Below are 18,491 nucleotides of genomic sequence, written 5' to 3' on the forward strand. Positions count from 1 at the left end.
AAGACTGTTTCAACGAAACTCACTGTTTTTTTTCAATCCTAGGTCACCGCACGTATTTTGTTTTAGGCAAAAAACAAGATCTGATTAGTTCGATTACGGAAGGCTTGTCAAGCATTGGTATTCCGGGAGACTGCGGTAATCTTTTGGGCCATTCACCTATGGAAACCGGCAACTTCATACGTCACCATACTGCCGGTGGTGGTGGTGGTGATGGTGTATCGCCATCGGTGGCAACAGATGGTATTTCACAGAGCGCCACCAACCTGTCAACCATTCATCCGGCTGTTCCCCCAGCGTCACCGGCGGGACCAGTTTCGACATCGCTGAATCCATCACCAGTTTCCAGTCCGAGGCCTCGGATAGCGTCACTGTCGAAAGTGACTAAATTTTTAAAGGGTAAACAATACAACCACCGAGGGGAGGCAGAAAAACCGAAAATATTTGTAAGCACAAAATCGATGCCAAATGGGATCGATTCAGACGAGGGTGAGGAGGATACCGGAATGGTGCACATAGTAAATGAAAAAGGGTCAAAGTTTAGGAGTTGGAAGGTAAGCAAGTTATTGCGAAAAATAGAATCGCCAGCTGCTGGCGGTGGTCAAGTGACCTCACCTCTGTCTCCCACCGTGGAGTCGGGAAACAAAGACTGTGATACTAGTAGAAAAAGTGAAGAAGTGCCATGTGTAATAGAGCAGAGCAGTAGTGCAACCGGTGGCTACCAGCAGTTACCAATCGTGATTGTAACACCGAGACCGAGCAGTCACACGTTAGACGTTTCGGGCTGTTCGATCCACGGGAGTGTACAATCGCGCGAACGCGAAGGCTCCAAATCGCTTAGCGTCGGAGGGGCAGGAGTTGATGATCGACATTCCAGCCTTAGTCAGAATTCCGTGTTTGATGATATAATCGATGTGCGATCATACATTTCCCAGAGTCGTAGTGATATTTCCCCATTCGCTCGATCCGGCAGCTATCGGTCGCAGTGCGAGAAAGCTTCTTTGGTGACGGAAGCATTTGGTGGAAGACCTCGAAGTTCGACAATAGCTGTTAATAGTAGAAACAGTTCACTCTGTCAACCTGGCAGGTTACTGTGCGATGGAGCTAGTCTGTGCCCTTCGGCGACGTCTCGAAAAGATTCAGGCATTCGTTCGAACAGTAGGCGATCGAGCATCCAACAACAAATTATGCTAATGAATCAAAGTGCTGCACTATCCGCTCATCGAGTGTCTGGTTATTTTACCAGTTCACAATCTAGTCTTTCCGCAGTGGTCGGTGCTGCGGTCTCTACCTGCACGGAACCAGTAATAGCACTGAAATCTAACGGTGACGTAAACGATCTCCGGTGCGTAATTAAGGAGCACCATCCTGATCCGCTGGCAGCGTGCCTGCAACAGCTACGTAAACAATCCGATCTTCAACTTATCCGCTGCGTACGTGACAACGCACGCAGCCAACGAAGTTATCTCGTGAAACCACCTCTCCTCCCAATCTCACTTCGGTTCAAATCTCGCCAGATGGAGCACGAATTCCGATCGAAGGCTCACCGCTTCGGCAATGAGTCTGAACTGGAGGGCGGTCCGCCAACACTCGCCACTCCCAAGTACAACACATACATAGACATTCTCGTTTCTTTTCTAATCTATCTAGCAACATCCACCTCCCTGTTTCTTCTGTCTCCTTCGGCATACTTGGAATCGTACAAGATTTGGGTTTGTATTTTTGTTACTTTCAGCGCAGTTCAATTGTTTGCTTTATTTATTTGCACCAAACAGGTCTGTCGGAGGACACACAAACCTCCTCGCTCATCTCGAATACCAGCGGATCGTAGCTGCTATGACACAGTCCTTAGGCTTAACTGGTATCCGTGGCATATTTGTGGTGCCATTCTCATGTCTTTTCCGGTCGTTTCCATTCTGACGAACTTTGCAATGATGGACGTCAGTAAATTTCGAATTTTCGAGTTTCATTACGGCTTTCTGATGTTCATTTGTGTGATTCATTTTTGCAATTTCACTCAGCTGAACTGTTGGATGCGCAACTGCCTGGCGTTGGTAACGTCCACCGCGTTTATTGGGATTGCCGTTGGCCATATGTGGGAGTTGAAACATACGGCATTCGCCGATGGTAACGATACGGTAACGAATAGGACGACAGGGCTTAGTTCCAACCAGTTGCATCAAGCTCAGTTCGATTGGTTTAACGATTATAGGGTCGAAATATATATGGATTTGCTTCTGCTGTTGGTTCTGGTTTGGTTTTTGAACCGGGAGTTCGAGATTAGCTATCGGTTAAGCTTCTACGGTAGTGCCGTGGCAAATCAGGATAAGATTCGGGTGCAGAACATGAAGAACCAGGCGGATATGTTGCTGCATAATATCATTCCGAAACACGTTGCGGAACAGTTGAAGAATACGGCCAAGTATTCGGAGAATCATCGCAATATAGGGATTATCTTTGCCAGTATTGTCAACTTCAACGAGATGTACGATGAATCTTATTTGGGCGGGAAAGAGTATCTGCGAGTACTTAATGAGCTGATTGGGGATTTTGATGAATTACTGGCCCGGGCAGAGTTTCGGTGTGTGGAGAAGATTAAAACTATCGGTAGTACGTTTATGGCGGCATCCGGATTAGATCCGAGCTGTCGAGGAGAAAATTATGAGCATCTCTACACGTTGGTAGATTTCGCCATCGCCATGCAGCAGGTGGTGGACTCGTTCAACCGTGATTTGCTGGAGTTTAATTTGATCATGCGAGTTGGATATAACTTCGGCGACGTAACAGCTGGCGTGATTGGTACGAGTAAGTTGTACTACGATATCTGGGGCGATGCAGTTAATGTGGCTTCTCGTATGGATTCCACCGGGGTTCCCGGGCGGATACAGGTTGGCAGTGCTTGCGTACCTGTGCTCTCCGAACGGTACAATTTCGAGCCTCGAGGAAAAGTGTACGTTAAGGGAAAGGATCACATGGAAGTGTACCTGCTGGTGGACAAGAAACCAGATCTGCTGGGGCCTCTTGAGTTAGATATCGATCCGCTGTAGGTGGGCAGTGTTACGATTTGCGGAAACGTGCGATGAGTTCTTCTCTTGCTGGAAAATTTCGGTGGTCGATGTTTATTCATCTAGTTAAGCAACGAAAGTTTTTATTTATTCTTCACTAACTAAGTGAGCTCCCCCAGCGCTCAAACCGTTAGACGCCTCATTTCAGAAATCCCCTTCTTGTCATTTACCATTTGTCTTTTGTCGATCCGGAAACTTGCGTACTGCAAGAGAAACACGGTGTATTCTCGTCATTGGAGCTCCCCCAGATCAGAGATCTCCCTCTATTGTCTATCTCTACCATGCTAATTCCTTTGTGTCAAGGAATATATATTATTCCAAGTATAATGATTAACCCGCCGGGCGTTCCGGAGTTGTGGCGATGAGTATAAACTCACATTGACTTTGATATATTAGATTTTTAAAGTTGACAGAATTCTCTTCAATTGTAACGTAGGGTGAGCTGATGCCACCATAAACGTCTTAGCCAAAAAAATCGATGCGTCTGTTCTTCTGGGGGAACGGTCCAAAATAATCTATTCCAGATAAGCGGCTGGAGATTGAGTGCCTCGCCGGTTATACCCTAGTTGGCCTGCCCGTTGCAAGGCTAACCATCGTTACCCTAGAAAGGTTCTTCTCCTTCAACTTTAACAGTCTAGAGCGGGATTGGCTCGCGTTGCATCAAGAACTCACTTCACTCGGTGTTGGGACTATCTGTCACCAATTTCCTGACGGTCTCGATACTCGCAAATCGGTTTCGACCGAGTTGAGCCGTTTAGCCTGTCTATTTCTTGTACCGATGGGGTCCTTGAAGAGAACAGCGACGTGACCGGCCCACCGTAGCCTTTCGACTAAATGAACTTAGGTAGTTACTATTGAGGTACTACCATTGTTGCACCGTAAATAGAAAATATACAGTAAACCTTTATTCAGCAAAATTGTAGATAATAACTAGTTCTACAAATGTCCCTCATTCAACTTTGTCAAATTTTGCTCGGCTGAGACGGTACTGTCAAATGAATCAAAGTTGAGTCAAAGTGATCGAACCATCCCTGTCTTGCACATATACCAAGGTAAGGAATTCGACGTGCATCAATACTTAGTGGGAGTATGCCTAGGCTCAAAACGATCGACTGTATGCCAGTTGTGACAGAGCCTAGTTCCATGGTTTCACATCAAGCAGCTATGGAACCTTTAAGAGAACTCGAAATGGCTCTACCCACTGCAAAGAAGTTCTGTGACATCGGCGCTAGGAGTAAAAACGACCGAAACGACTGATATGACGAGGAAGGCGATGCAGCAGTGGAAGAGAAAAACCACAAATTGAAAGTTCACACAATTACAAAGAGGAATTGGACTGTGAATACGACCAATGCCCATAACATGGCCTCAAGATCGTTATTGGGAATTGCGACGTTCAAGTTGACCAAGAAGACGAATACGAACCGGTGACTGGAGGTTTCAGCGCACCAGCGCATCAGCTGATCAACGAAATAGGCCTAAACCGCCTCCAAGAATATGGCGGTACGTAGTACTTTTTTCCATCACTAAGCAGACAGAAACACATATCGACCACGTTTTGGTTAACTGCTAACACTTCTCAGGCCCTCGATAATTCGGATCCTACCGTAGCGCTAACGTTGACGCCCAGAACTCCCTGTTGTGCATTCGGTACCGATACCAGTATCGGTTAAGTTTCACGTGGAGCACCAGTTTGCGGTTAAAGCTCTTCTGCCGGAACAGAGATGAGCTGGACAAAGTCTCTCTCGAGGACTGTTGGAATACCATCAAAACGACCATTAATAGCGTACCATAGGACATTCTCAGGCACGTGGAACGGAATCAACAGAACGACTTGTATAAGAGTGACAGATGAGGTAAATGATACGTAGTGCGTGCTAGTCATCAGAACATAGCAAATCACAGACAGAAGAAGATACAGCCAACCCTGAATTCTAGGAGGAAAAGCGCTAACTGGAGGAAGACGATCTCGATCTCGACGAACTGGAGGAAGACGATAGTCGGTTGCGAAGTCTGTCGATAAAGAAGGGTCTAGTCCTCAACAGGACGTCTATACCCATGGCTTTGCTTTGCTTTTGGAGAAAGACGACTGTTGTATGACTGTTGTAGATTTGAAGCCGCTGCATCATCAGAAAACACATCTCGTAAAAGCTTTGTGCTGCGAGCCGAAATGTGGCAAGATTAGTATTGTAGTTATGCTGACGGACGATGGCTAGGTGATCGGTGGGAGCAGCACTTCGACGAACACCTGCATGATGCTCAGGCAGAAGCTCATGATAGCGAGGAAAGTAATTTCGTCGATACGATAAATGTGGAGTAGGTGCCAGACCCAACGTACGTACGTACGGCTGGGCTGGATGGCATTAGAGAAGGCCCAAAAACGGCTGCCATTTGTCTGCACCGGCTGATTGTAGAATTTTTGGATACAGAACAGCTAGCATAGGATTGGAGGGATGGTGTTATTTACGCCACAAAAAAGGCGATAAAGTAGACTGCGAGAGCTATCGTTCAAGCGCCGTTCTCAATGCCGCCTACAGAGTGCTCTTCCAAATCAGCTTGCACCTTACTAACTTCTAACAGCAAATTGATGGGATGGCTCTTGCTGTATTATGAATTCCTCTCCATCTAACACGTTGGACTCCTCTATTCCTAGCATCGGTTGGATTTTTGAAAAAAAAAAACAGGTTTTACTACACAGTCATCCGGTATCCTTGCGACGTGGCTGATCCATCGTAGTCTCCCAACTTTCGGCAGGTGTACGATGGGAATCTTCAAGTAGTGTGTCTGCAGCGTGTGGTTCACACACCTGTTGTTCAAATACGGCAAGTGCACGTATGCAAAGTTACAGTCTCAAATCCGAAGAGAACTATCAGTCTGATTAGCGTTTTGTACATCGTCAGCTTTGTGCAGTGGCATATGTTTCTTGATCGAAGCCTTGCAGAGGGAAAAGTAGGCCCGACTTCCAACTTGAAAGCGTCGTTGAGTCTCCTCGTACTATTGTCGACGGTGACCAGAGTTCATTCCAGTTTATCACCGTCAACAGTCACTATCCGTGGAAGGCGAACGTGGTTTTCTCTGGAGCATCTTCTTACCAAATATTTGGATTTCGACGCACTAATTTGTAGCCCAATGCTCCTAGTCCCATCTTGGAGTTCGCCTATTCCAACCAATTGCAAACAAATTTGTGGAAATTTATCGTCGAAGCAGTTCATAATGGGCCAAGTATTCATACTCCGGCAGGTTCTCCACAAAAACCGTGACTAGATCGACTTTAAAGCTGCGTTTGATACCGTCTACCGCAAACAACTATAGAAAATCATAATCAAGAACAATTTTCCGGTAAAGCTGATCAGACTGATTAAGGCACAATAGACGGTACGCAGTGCGCGTATTTCGGGGGGATTACAGAGTTCAGTGAAATCCCACAGTGGCTTCCGTCGTCAAGGTGCTGATTTCAAATGGTTGCTGTTCAACATAATGCTCAGGGTATTACAAATCAACCGGTTATTAATACATGCGGCCCGATCATCAACGGATCTAGTCAATTCGTCTGCTTTGCCGTTGACATGGACATTGTGGACTGTATATCTGCGGCGGTGGCTGATCAGCACACCAGACCAAGAGCACAGCAAGCAAGCAAGCAGTTGGTAAGATCAGTCAAAGCGAGATCTGGAGCTGAGTACACAGCATCTAAGAAATTGGACAGCAGTAAGATAATTCAAGGAAAACAATCTAGTCTCTTATCATTCTGGATTCTGCCGACAATCAGTCCAAAACCTAGTTGCGAGACGACTTGATACAGCACGATGCCTTGTTTTCTAAATGTGGCAGAGTATGTTTATTACCTTGGGCAGGGATGGCCAAACTGCGGCCCGCGGACTGGTTTGATAGATGGTGGACGGAAACTTTAGGTTAAATTTATTAATGTCAAAAGTCATTTTGGGCAGCGGGTCTATTGAGGAGATCTGCTTTAGCCTGCATTATGCTTATACCGTGACCACCACTAAAGTATCCATCTGGCCGATGAGAATCTTATCTTGGTTGTGGTCGACGAGAGCCGTTCACATGGGGACAGACGTTGTCTATGTTACCCCTACACAGAAAACTTTGCCCAGAGAGTGGTCAGAACACACTCATCTACCATTTCTCCTCCGATTTCATTCTAGCGTCCGACTTCCCAAAGTTTCTGGTTATGAAGTCGATTTCCGCTTGGGAATTACTAAGGCATGTCTACGCGTGCTTTCCAAATAAAGCGCCTTCGGTTTCGGTGTATGCCGCAGTCAAAAGCACCGAATTAGTAAATTGCACGGCACGTAGATTGGAATATTCTTAGTTGTACCTTTCTAGGCTCTCATAAAAACAATGGTTTTTCATACTCAAAGGAGGAATGCTATAACAAATATGGTACCTATTTAACCCCTCTTCGCAGCCGCTTCTCTAACGGGATTGTAAAGACCAAAGGGTTTGTTTCTGGGACAATAATTAAATCGTTTCCACATTCAATAACTCTCCAAAAAACCTATCGTAGACGTGGCAGAGGTGTTAAAAGTGGAGATATAGGGTGAGCTGATGTAAACTGTAAGTAGTAGCAATTTTTTATTGTTCTACCAAAAATATGAAGTTTTATCAGAGTTTTATTTCATGAAGATCCGCTATTTCTGATTATATTTGGTGGTGCCAAAAAATGTAAAATCAATTCTCAAGTTAATCAAAACCATTTTTATGTACTTGATCTCAAAAATACGGGTACAGAAAACGTAATTCCAATTTTAGTGTCATGATCATTTTTGTTTCGTAAAGAGAGGATGTGTTTATGTGCTGTTTTTAATCTGGTGGAAAAGTAGCTGCTTTTGTCGCACGAATTTTCTAAACAAAAATAACATCCAACATTGATTTGATATAATTTATAACAAATAAATGTAGATTTTTTTAACAAATATCCTTCTTGCCACTAGAATATTAGTAGACTAAACGAAGAAAAAACAATAAACTAGAACCCATTTTTCTCAGTGTAAGTAATATCTATACAAATTCCTAAATATTTTAAAAATTAAATTAATAACAGATCTACAATTGTGCTGGATATAAAAAAACAACAAAATAATCTACTTTATGTGCCTTCTATCGAATCACGAAAATTTAAATCCATTGGTTTTATCTTTTTCCATTAACTACACCATTGATATTTTAAGTAGAATTGTTACATGAAGTTTAATTATTTACCATTCAAAATGGCTTATCTGCTACGGTAATAGTTTTTATTCTCCCTAATTAGGGAAAAAACAATGGCAATCCATGGCCAAATCCAAACATGCTATACTCGTGCCAATGTATATTCGCTCCTTTCTCATGAGAACCCCTTTCCTCCTAAACATATGATGCAACTCTATACAAATGACGCAACTGTCGAAAAACGATTCAGATTTCATTTCGCATTAGTCTTGTGTTCTGTAAAAGGATTAAACTCCTCCATTCAAACAAAAACAATACAACCTGGACAGCATATCAATAGACTCGCCCGAACGCGTACTTTTATACAAATACATATTACCACCATTGCACGTGTATATTTTTGTCCAGATGCACGCTCTCACAAACACATTCTCATTAATTCAATCGATTCTCGTTTAATGTGGTTGTCAAATCGTGTTTCGTACGAATTCCAATACTTTTTCCCGTAGTCATATTATAGTAACTGCTAAAACAATACGATATTGAGATTAATATTATATACATAATGTAAAAACCCCATTGATATACACAAATCTTAGCAAAAAATATCCCTAACAACAATTTGACCGACGTATATTTGTATACCTACGTGTTTAAGTGTCTTTTGCATACTTTACGGATAAACCTAAAAAAAAACAATGTTAGAAATGTGAAACAAGCCAATTTTAATGGATGAAACTTGAAAGCGTACACTCAGCTACTTGTAATCAAGTACAAATTTAACCAATCCTAACCGAGGTTTCCGTTCCAGTAGAATTGTGAAAACAACAAACACACACTAGCCTAAAGAATGAATAATTGAATTCAAACACAAACAATATCGCACACACGCGCATAACACGCAAACGAATGCTCCGATACTGTCGTTCATGCAACTATTGCCTAATGTAAAGTAGGCTGGCACCGGCGAAAATGCGAATGTAGTTACACATCACGAATACTCTCATAGCTCGTACGTAACGTCAAAAGCTAAAGAAAAAGAAAAAACATCACACGCAACTAATCGTAAGCAAGCTAACAAACAATAACTGTCTGTTGTATAGCAAAAATTTTAGTCACCAAACATCTGTGGTAAGATATTGTAGGATAACAAAAGAAATGGATGCGACCGTTTATCGTTAGTGGGAGATTGGAGTTTATATACATATTACGAACTAAAATATTCTATTTATTATTGAATAGCAAAGTAGCAATGGAATAGCAATGGAATTGACCAAATTCGCTCAAACTGTAAAAAGAGAAATCACATTGAGTGCAGTGGAGAACGAAAACTAGCAAAACAGAACAACAACCAACACTAAAAGGGAAAGATTTCATCGGATCAAATCTTTAGCTATTTGAAAATGTGAATAGCACGAAAGAAACTCAAACTAAAGAAGCGACATGTAGCTCAAACTCCACTTTCCTAAACTAATCGGGAAATTTATTTCATCTAAAAACTCAAACCTGTTCTTGGTGTCTTTGGCTGACAAACAGAACACAAAACCGTAAAAACCTTCGAATTTTGTATTGAATCATCGCAAAAATGGGACAAATTTTTAAATCGAACCCAATTTAACAAGTTACACAAAAGCACACATAGGATTGTGCTAGTGTTCGATTGGTTTAGAAAGCTTGACAAGTGGAGCTGAGCTGATGTGAGAAGTTTTCTTTCTCTTCTTTATATTTAAGCTTCTTTGAATAGCACATACAAGGAACCAAAATCTGTAGTAACCTAAGGCCTGTTTGAAGATATTGAGTCGATAGCGAGAAGTAGAACTTTTGTAAATAATACAAAAACAAAACAAAACAAAACGGCTCCTCTACTCGATGAAATTTTGAAAGTTTAAACAAGAGTCTTTTTTATTATACATTACCGAAAGAAAATTTTAATTGTTCTTTTTCTTGGAAATTGAAAGAAATTCTACCCTTTTTCTTTGCGTTTCCACGGCTTTATCCAAATTACATGTTGTTACTAGTCTATTTGGCAAAATCGTCTTTCAACATATCCTGAATTAAAATATTTTTCCAGCGTTCTAAGTTCATGGCTGTTTCTCTTCCATTCCGAGGGCATTCCGTACTCGACTGTCCATTTGTTGACCTCGCTCGTTGATTGGCTTTCCGTCCTAAAACATAACCTGATGACGAAATGTCCTCCAATAAACTTGGTTCGGATCTGCTGGTCCCATTTCCTTAGATATTGCACGAGTTCATGATCCATCATCCGTCAATCAGGCACAACTGAAGATCACTGAAGCCGTTGCAGTTATGCGGACGGCAGCGTTTCAGGCCTACCCTAAAAAAACTCTACTTTGATGCTATCCTCAGCCGATTTATTATGCTTCAGCCGCCAAATTGCGTCCTTAACTTCCATATTTGTTGCAGTGTCAAAATTGCTTCCCCCGCCGCCTTAGTTCTCTACTTGGGAACCGTTCAGGTATTCGTCTTCAACCTTTTGGTCGTCTGTCAAGATACTGCCCTTTTTATTCCGACACATTTCGGTTCGCAGCACAAAGCTTTAGGGGTTGCATTCAGTTTCTGGTAGAACTTCCCAGGTACCCAATAAGCATTACCAATGCTATTTACATGCACGCCAATAAGCATTTAAGCCACCTTAATTGCTACTTAATTGCTACTTTGGCAAAATATACAGCTACTTTACTGCTAACCCTCTTAAAATGCTGACAATGCTTGCTACCAGCTGATTACCGACAAGAAGATTTAAAATAGAATTTTGCTTGCTAATTTACAACAGCTACGCATTCAAAAAGCTAATATACAGCAGCGTGCTGTATAAAACGCCAGATATGCTAATAAGCGATTGATTTACTGCTTATGGTAATGCTTATTGGTTACCTGGGTTATGTTTATGTTAGTGAACTTATTTTCCACTCGCACAGTATTCACCTCATCCATTATCCTCCTGCCATTCATCGTACATGGTTTCGCTGACTCCGTTTTATATGCCCAGCGGATATTCCCTGCTACGCTGGTGATGGCTGTTTGGATGGCGTCCCAACAATCCTCGAGAGCGGCTTCATGTTTCGTTCGTCCTGTTCGGGTGCTGCAGCTTTAGCTACGCGAAATTCAATCGATACTGGCGCTGTCGGCGTCGAATGTTGTTCATACCGGAGAGTTTTGGAAGCGAATTAATCGTCACTAAGTAGTGGTCCGCCATCCAGCGGCTGAAGAACAACAAAGCAGCAAGAAAGGATGGCATTGGAGCGGAACTTATTAAAATGGGCCCGAACAAGTTGGCCGGCTGTCTGGATTAACTGATTGTCAAGATTTGGAATATGGGACGACTACCGGAGAAGTGGAAGGACGGGGTTATTTGCCTTATCTACAAGAAAGGCGAAAGCTGGATTTTGAGGATTACCGAGCGATCACTATCCTGAATGCAGCCTAGAAAGTGCTGTCCCAAGTCATCTTCCATCGACTATTGCGAATAGCCAATAGATTTGTGGAAAGTTATCAAGGCTGGCTTCATGGAGGGTCGGTCTACAACGGATCGAATCTTCATCCTTCTCGGGTGGATTGTCGGACCCCTTCGAATCTCGCAGGGGACTTTATTTATTTATTTATTTGATTGATGTTAGACATCCACGGGTCGGGACGACCCGACGACGGGAGGGTGCTGTTTTTCAGCACTTCACAGGACACTGGTGAAAACCGCGTATTCGAGTGCGATTTTCTGGCACATTAATCTCCCACTTGCATGGACGGGTATTGTGGCACGGATTGGCGGAATTATATCCTATCGGGTTTGAACACGGTCACACGATTTTCTGGACACTTCTAGGATAATTATGTGGGGGAGGGGGGATTTTTCCCGGGCCATGCAGGAGCCAAAGGTTGTCAGTGTGCAAATCAAAAGAATCATCTAGTTGGAAAACTATAGTGGTGGTGACACTAGCATATTAGGTGATTTCAATTTGAAATTTTATCCAAGAATTCCCGAAAAATTTGTTCCTGAATGGATGTCTGTTCTCTGTGGTATAACCACGACTTGTAGGAATTGTGAAAATATAAAAAAAAATCGGAAAGATTCACAAATTTAAAGAAAAAATATTGAGAGATTCAAGTCACGGGCATTTTTGGGAATTCTGCGGTTCTAAAAGTGGTGTAAACCTTAAAGGGACTTAAAAACGACTTGAAATCTGTATGAATTAAGTATAATCAATATATAAATTGCCCAATTGGGTCCTAAAATTTGTAATAAAAGTGGTTTTTTTAGAAGGAACGATAAAGCTTCTCATTATGACTACGAGAGCATCTTTTTTTTCTTTTTTTAGAAGCTGCAGTGCATTAAAAAACTAAAAAACAAAAATTAACTACAACTTCTACCTTGACATTAGGGATCTTCCTTGACATAATGGAAAAAATATGTTTCTGGGAACAATAATAAATTTTTACACTGGCAACTCTGGTTTGACATCCGATCGTTTTGACAGCCTTGTCTGCTGTTTGTCGGATAAAAATTCTGATTCGACCGATGTATATCCGATTTAGTCTAAATCTAGTTGTGCTAAGACTGGCTAAAAGATGTCAAACGGATGGCCGATAGTATTATCTCGGTACGATCGACCCTGCGGAACAGTATGAAAAAAAAACACGAGCCAAAACTGCAAGCGTGGAACCTATGTTCACCAATTTGGATCCTGTAATGCAAATATTAAACTCGTAGTACGATATGGAAGTTGACCTCCATGCTTTTATGTGGTTTTATATTGCAGCGAGCATCCAAATTGTTGTCATCTGATGTAACGGAGTCTTTCAAGCAGTTGGAGCTTGAATTCGTTGAGATTTAAAAACTTCCGATTGGCGATGCCAGCGATGAAAGAGATTTCGTAGGCTGCTCGCACTTACAGGAAATCTCGTGCCGAACTGTCAACGCGTGAGTGTTGACAAAAGCAAAAATACTTCCCTTTCTTTTTTTTTCTCACGCAAACCCCTGAACAATATCAGCAACGCTGGCAAAGCCAATGAATGCTCTTCGCTGCGAGGAAATAAACAGGAGTACCGGCTTGGGTCATTTCAGTGGTACGTTTTTATGCGGCAAAATGTCTGGATCAACAAAAGTCGTTTTCGAAGATTCTTATATTTTACACTAATTATTCGGTAATCACCCGGCTGGACCTAAAAACAGCAGTTTTGTATTCAACACCAATTTTAAACAATCGCAAACACTTACATACCTCGGAATGGATTTCACTAACGAAAAGCTTTTTGATTTTAAGTGATTTCGGCATTGGATTTTTCATATAAAATCTGCACCGATGTAACCATGCTCCTCTAGCATATGAATTTTTAGAAATTGGATAAAAAACTTAACTCGAAGAAAGTTTCAGGTCGCGACTGGATTTTTTCACAATGCAAACGATTTCCTGACTTGGAAATTGACACACCAACGCATAAACGTAAAGGTAAACAAAAAGTTTTCCGTGACATTTCAAGGCAAACTATGGTTTATTTTTGTAATGCATGTTGTCTAGACACCGCTTGACATAGCCATGCACAACTATAGTTTGTCTATATAAGGTTGCTCAAATGTTATATTTTTGTTTAAAATTTTACAAAACAAAAAAAAAGGTTTTTAGCGGGAATCGGCTAAAAATATAAAATTGAATACCATAATGTGTGTTCCTATCCCAAACCTCATCGATTCAAGCTTAACCCCTCTAAGGTCTACATCATTTTTAGCACCGCAAAATTCACTAAAATGGCCGTAACTTTTTTATCTTTCAATATTTTTTCACCAAATTTGGGAATTTTGCCGAGCTCATGTCTTTCAGAGGCCATATGGCCGATTCCAGGTCCCGGACAAGTTCCTCTGAAATCCGTTCCGTGCTTGAATCAGAAAAGAAACCCTCCCCGGACACGGAACCGGTCATACGACCTCTGAGAGACATGAGATGATCACCAATCGCTATTTTGTCGAATGCTGATGTTTTTTGACATGCGACACGACATGCTTTACTGATGCTGAAATGTCCCGTTACGGGAACCGGTTCCGGATTTATAGTGTCCCCCCGGATACGGATGGCGCGCACCATGGTTCCTAACTGCGGCAAAGTAACTGATATGTCCACAGTCGATGATATGTTTACAAAAATCAACAGATTTCAAACAAATTTTAGATATTTGGCAACTTTATCTAAAAAAGTCATATCTCGGTCCCCCAAGGAACTCCGGAATAACTCCGGGGCCATATGACATACGGCCATTATCTATAGATATTATGAAAATAGAAAATATTTTTGGTAAAATTCCCAAATTTGGTGAAAAAATATTGAAAGATTAAAAAGTTACGGCCATTTTAGTGAATTTTGCGGTGCTAAAAATGATGTAGACCTTAGAGGGATTAAAAGGACCCAATTGAAATCTTTTCCTGCCGACGAATTACCCCGAAACGACCAAATCGGGTGATTTATCCTACGTGATTTACTGAAAAGCAGTAAGGATTTTTTATTGGGTTGCCTTTGCAGTTTGACAATCAGATTCCCGTTTCGAATCGAGCACTCACACTCACACATATGTGCATACAATGTAAATACATAATTTTCAAATGTGTGATGTTTACCACGAGCGCTGCAGCGACGTCTGGCATTCTATTATAAATTGATTCTACTGTGAATTATGATAACTATAAAACATCAACTACAAATTTGCTTATTTTTCACTTTTTCACATAGAAAGAACAAGTTAAATTTTTGGAGTGTATTTTTACAACTAGCAGTGATACCAGGTTTTCTACTTATCAGCGAACTGCAACTTATATTTACAACTTATCAGTGCTAAGTAGAATACATGTAATGCTGATTTTTCTAAAAAAAAGTACATTATTTAATATATTTCATAGACTTCATGCAGATATTTGCAAAAATGGCTTTAGATTTGTACATATTTATCCAAATTCTATGTAGTTTAAAGACTGTTTCTCATACCACAATCACAATCCCTCTTAGAGTTTTCGAGCAGTTATTTTCTCTAATTTTCGAGCAGTTAAAAATATATATGGTAGAGTGACTATATACAGAGTGGCGACAATATCAAAATTGGAATGATAATTCTAGTAGAGTGACTATATATATATATAGTCACTCTAAATTCTAGATAGAATTAACAAAAGGGCGAATGTCGCAAACGTAAACAAAACGAGTGAGAGTTATTTTATGCTGGACCAGCATAGGAAAATCAACCCTCACTCGGTTTGTTTATACGCTTGCGCCTTTGGCCGTTTGTTAATTCTATCTTCAATTATCTGTCAGTGTCATTCCAATCGAGCAGACGAACTATCCAACGCGTATGCAGGAAAGAGAAAGAAAAACCTTGGAAAAACCGCATTGCATACATTTGGGATGACTTGTCGCCACTCTGTATATAGTCACTCTAATATATGGCATCTGTCTGTGCCACAATTATTTATGATCACGAAAAGAAAACACATTCAATTCAATTTACATTAGTGTTTGGATTTGGTGGATTTGGCATGTGTCGGTCGTGTCATTCATATTTGCAGCAGTAAATTTGTGTGTTACTAAACGTAAAGTGAAGTTTTCGAGTGTGATTTTTTCTTTTCACGATTATGCCATTTTAGCATTTGCTGGTAGCGAAATCGCTGAAAATGAATAAACCAAGTGTTGTGCTGCTAACATTAATTGCATTATTTTCGATGCATTTGAGTTTAGCTTCTAGTGCTTTGAAAAACTTGCCAAATGGAGTTGCAGGCACAAGTCAAAATAGCGAAACCCAATCGCAGAACATAACAACACTGCAAGGGAAGTTGAACGCGACGGTGTCAAATGTTATTGCAGCCATGGAAGAAACATCGTTTCCAGGGGAGCAACCCAATCAGGAACATGCGAAAAAGGGGAGGATCATGCCTCGTAAAGGTGTCGACATCAACGCAACGTTCGCCTCAACGACCGCGGCGACAACAATGACCACGGCCTCCAACGTTAACGCAACATCGAACGCCAGCGAAGCAAAACCACACAACGTTGCTGTGGTGCCCATGGTCAACGCCAGCGATAGCAATAGCAATAGTAGTAGCAGTAATGCTGCGATGGTAGGCAGTAATAACACAACATTCTCCAAAAACCCGAATGCTTCTGAGCATGAATCATCGTCAAGCAAAAATGCAACCTCAGCAGCAATATCAGTTTCTTCCAAGGTTACTGTATCACCTACCGCATCAAGTAGCACGACCTCAACCACCACCGCCGCCACGACAACCACTACGAAAACTCCAAATAAGCCAAAAATTACTTACTCAGTAGATGATGAACCGAGACTGCTCCAAGCGGCCAAACCAGGGTACAATTCCGCAGCTTCCTCTCTGAATAGTGGCGTGAGCAGTGCCAATGGGCGCTTGCACATAGAGGAACCGCTAGCCGAACTATCGAAGGAGTACATACAGCCGGTCGGAATGATGGAACCTTCCAGAGGGGGCCACCGCGAGTATGTGGTCCCCGTGGTTACGCTCATTTTCGCCATCCCGCTGCTGATCGGATTGTTTCTGCTGTCCTATCGACGAGCGAAAGAGTTCTGGCTGACCCGTCATTACCGACGGATGGACTTTCTCGTGGACGGCATGTACAACTACTAATACTGGCATATCCTTGATAGTGATTATTGCGACTGTAAGTCGCACCAATATCGTTATGTGATAACGATGCCGGCTGTTGATTTGATGGACGAACCACATCCAGCGCATTTAGAGTTAATATATTTTTTCGAAATTTTTTTTAGTGTATTATGCCGTTTTTAAAATGTGGACTTCAGTGAACATTTCAGTTATGTATTTTGCATGGAAATTGATTGGACATTTTAAGAAAATTTTCCGAAGGTTTATAATGAAATAAGGTTTTTCATCGTTTCCAGTAAGGTTTTTTGCTAAGACAATGATTATAGTCACTTAGTGTTTGACGAAATGGTTTTATTTAAATAATACAATATTGTATTGGTATATTACAATTGAAAAGTAATGATTCATTTACAAGAATAAGCAACTTGGGGAGCTAAATCATTCAAAAAACAAAGAATCTAATCTTTGATATCTATTTTGAGTTTCATATCATACAGGTCAAACCTCTTGCATTATCTGTCAACAATATGCATTGTTCATTATAAGCATTTCAAATTCGAAGTAGATCTTACATTATTAATGATTTGAGTAGTGTTAGCTGCGACGTACTAATGTATCCAAAACTAGAATAACCAAACGATCATTGTTTATTAAAGTGCCTTTTCGAAAAACAGAATATACTTAGAGCAAAACACGCAAAACTTCTTAAAAGCAAAATCCAATTAGTCCCGAATTCTCCACTCGATATTTTCGATTGGTATGCTCAAAATTGTAAAAAAAAGATATTGTACAGTTATAACTAGTGAATCCATCTTGTAGCAAAATTCAAAACGAACTAGCGAAATTTTCGAGCCACGTAGATCCTAGAAAGCAAGGCAATCAGGTGTAGCTGTAGATAGTAGGAGGAGCAAATTCAGTCTGGTATCAATCAAATTGCTGTAAGTATGTTTGGAAGTTATATTAATTTTTGATTGTTTTACATTTAAGAAAATAAACAGTAAACTTATCATATGCTCATTGTTCCTGGAGCCGAAATCCATGGCTTATAGTGAATTTAAGCTGAAATTAGCATTCATCGATTCTGTTAATTTCAAAAGCAGTTTTTTAGTTTGAAACAAAAATTCTTTTCATGAAAATATATTCGCTGTGTTCAGATTGACGAGAAGAAAGCAGTATTTAAATTTTTTCAAACAAAACCCCGCGTTTGGGCTGGGTTCTCCGACGAAAAGTTAATGACCGCTAATTTCCTGATAAATCGTGTAGAATCTAACAATAGGATGGTTTACTCTGTGCAAGTCGCCGCTCAATTATCTCGAACTTCAGCGAATGTGGGCCTACTCCAGAATAAACGGCTTAAACTCGTCTGGCGTTATCTCGACATGTAGGTACTTACTTTTACTTTAGTGGCAACGGTCCGTTACCGATCCTGCGCCGAACGAATTATAGTCCTCCAGTACCGTCGGTCCTGGGCTGCCGTTCTCAAATCCCCACGAACACCGGCTGAACGTGCATCGTCTTCGACAGCACACAGCCACCGGGTGCGGGGTCTGCCTAGGAGTCTACGACCTCTTCCTGGTTCTCTACCGAAAATAGTTTTGGTTACTTCGTAAGGCATTCTGGCCACGTGT

General features: G+C 41.3%; 2 protein-coding genes across 5 annotated transcripts in view; both read left to right on the plus strand.

The window, feature by feature from the left end:
* LOC128733152 (adenylate cyclase type 9) overlaps nucleotides 1–8,165 on the plus strand; it is an 81,501-nt gene extending 73,336 nt beyond the window's left edge. For all 4 annotated transcript variants that reach the window (XM_053826788.1, XM_053826789.1, XM_053826791.1 and 1 more), the window contains one exon: nucleotides 43–8,165. In XM_053826788.1, the coding sequence (XP_053682763.1) occupies nucleotides 43–3,044 (3,002 nt within the window). In that variant the 3' untranslated portion in view covers nucleotides 3,045–8,165. The remainder of the gene's footprint in view (nucleotides 1–42) is intronic.
* Nucleotides 8,166–15,711: 7,546 nt separating this feature from the next.
* LOC128741177 (probable serine/threonine-protein kinase dyrk2) lies at nucleotides 15,712–17,860 on the plus strand. Its single transcript, XM_053836799.1, has one exon. It carries the CDS (start codon nucleotides 15,901–15,903, stop codon nucleotides 16,882–16,884), a length of 984 nt encoding a protein of 327 aa, XP_053692774.1. The 5' UTR covers nucleotides 15,712–15,900; the 3' UTR covers nucleotides 16,885–17,860.
* The last annotated feature ends 631 nt before the right edge of the window (nucleotides 17,861–18,491 follow it).

This window comes from Sabethes cyaneus, chromosome 1 (assembly GCF_943734655.1).
Source record: "Sabethes cyaneus chromosome 1, idSabCyanKW18_F2, whole genome shotgun sequence".
In the NCBI taxonomy this organism is placed as follows: domain Eukaryota; kingdom Metazoa; phylum Arthropoda; class Insecta; order Diptera; family Culicidae; genus Sabethes; species Sabethes cyaneus.

What these genes read in the sequence shown, in the direction of transcription:
- LOC128741177 (XM_053836799.1), top strand. Translation starts at nt 15,901, where the DNA reads ATGAATAAACCAAGTGTTGTGCTGCTAACATTAATTGCATTATTTTCG.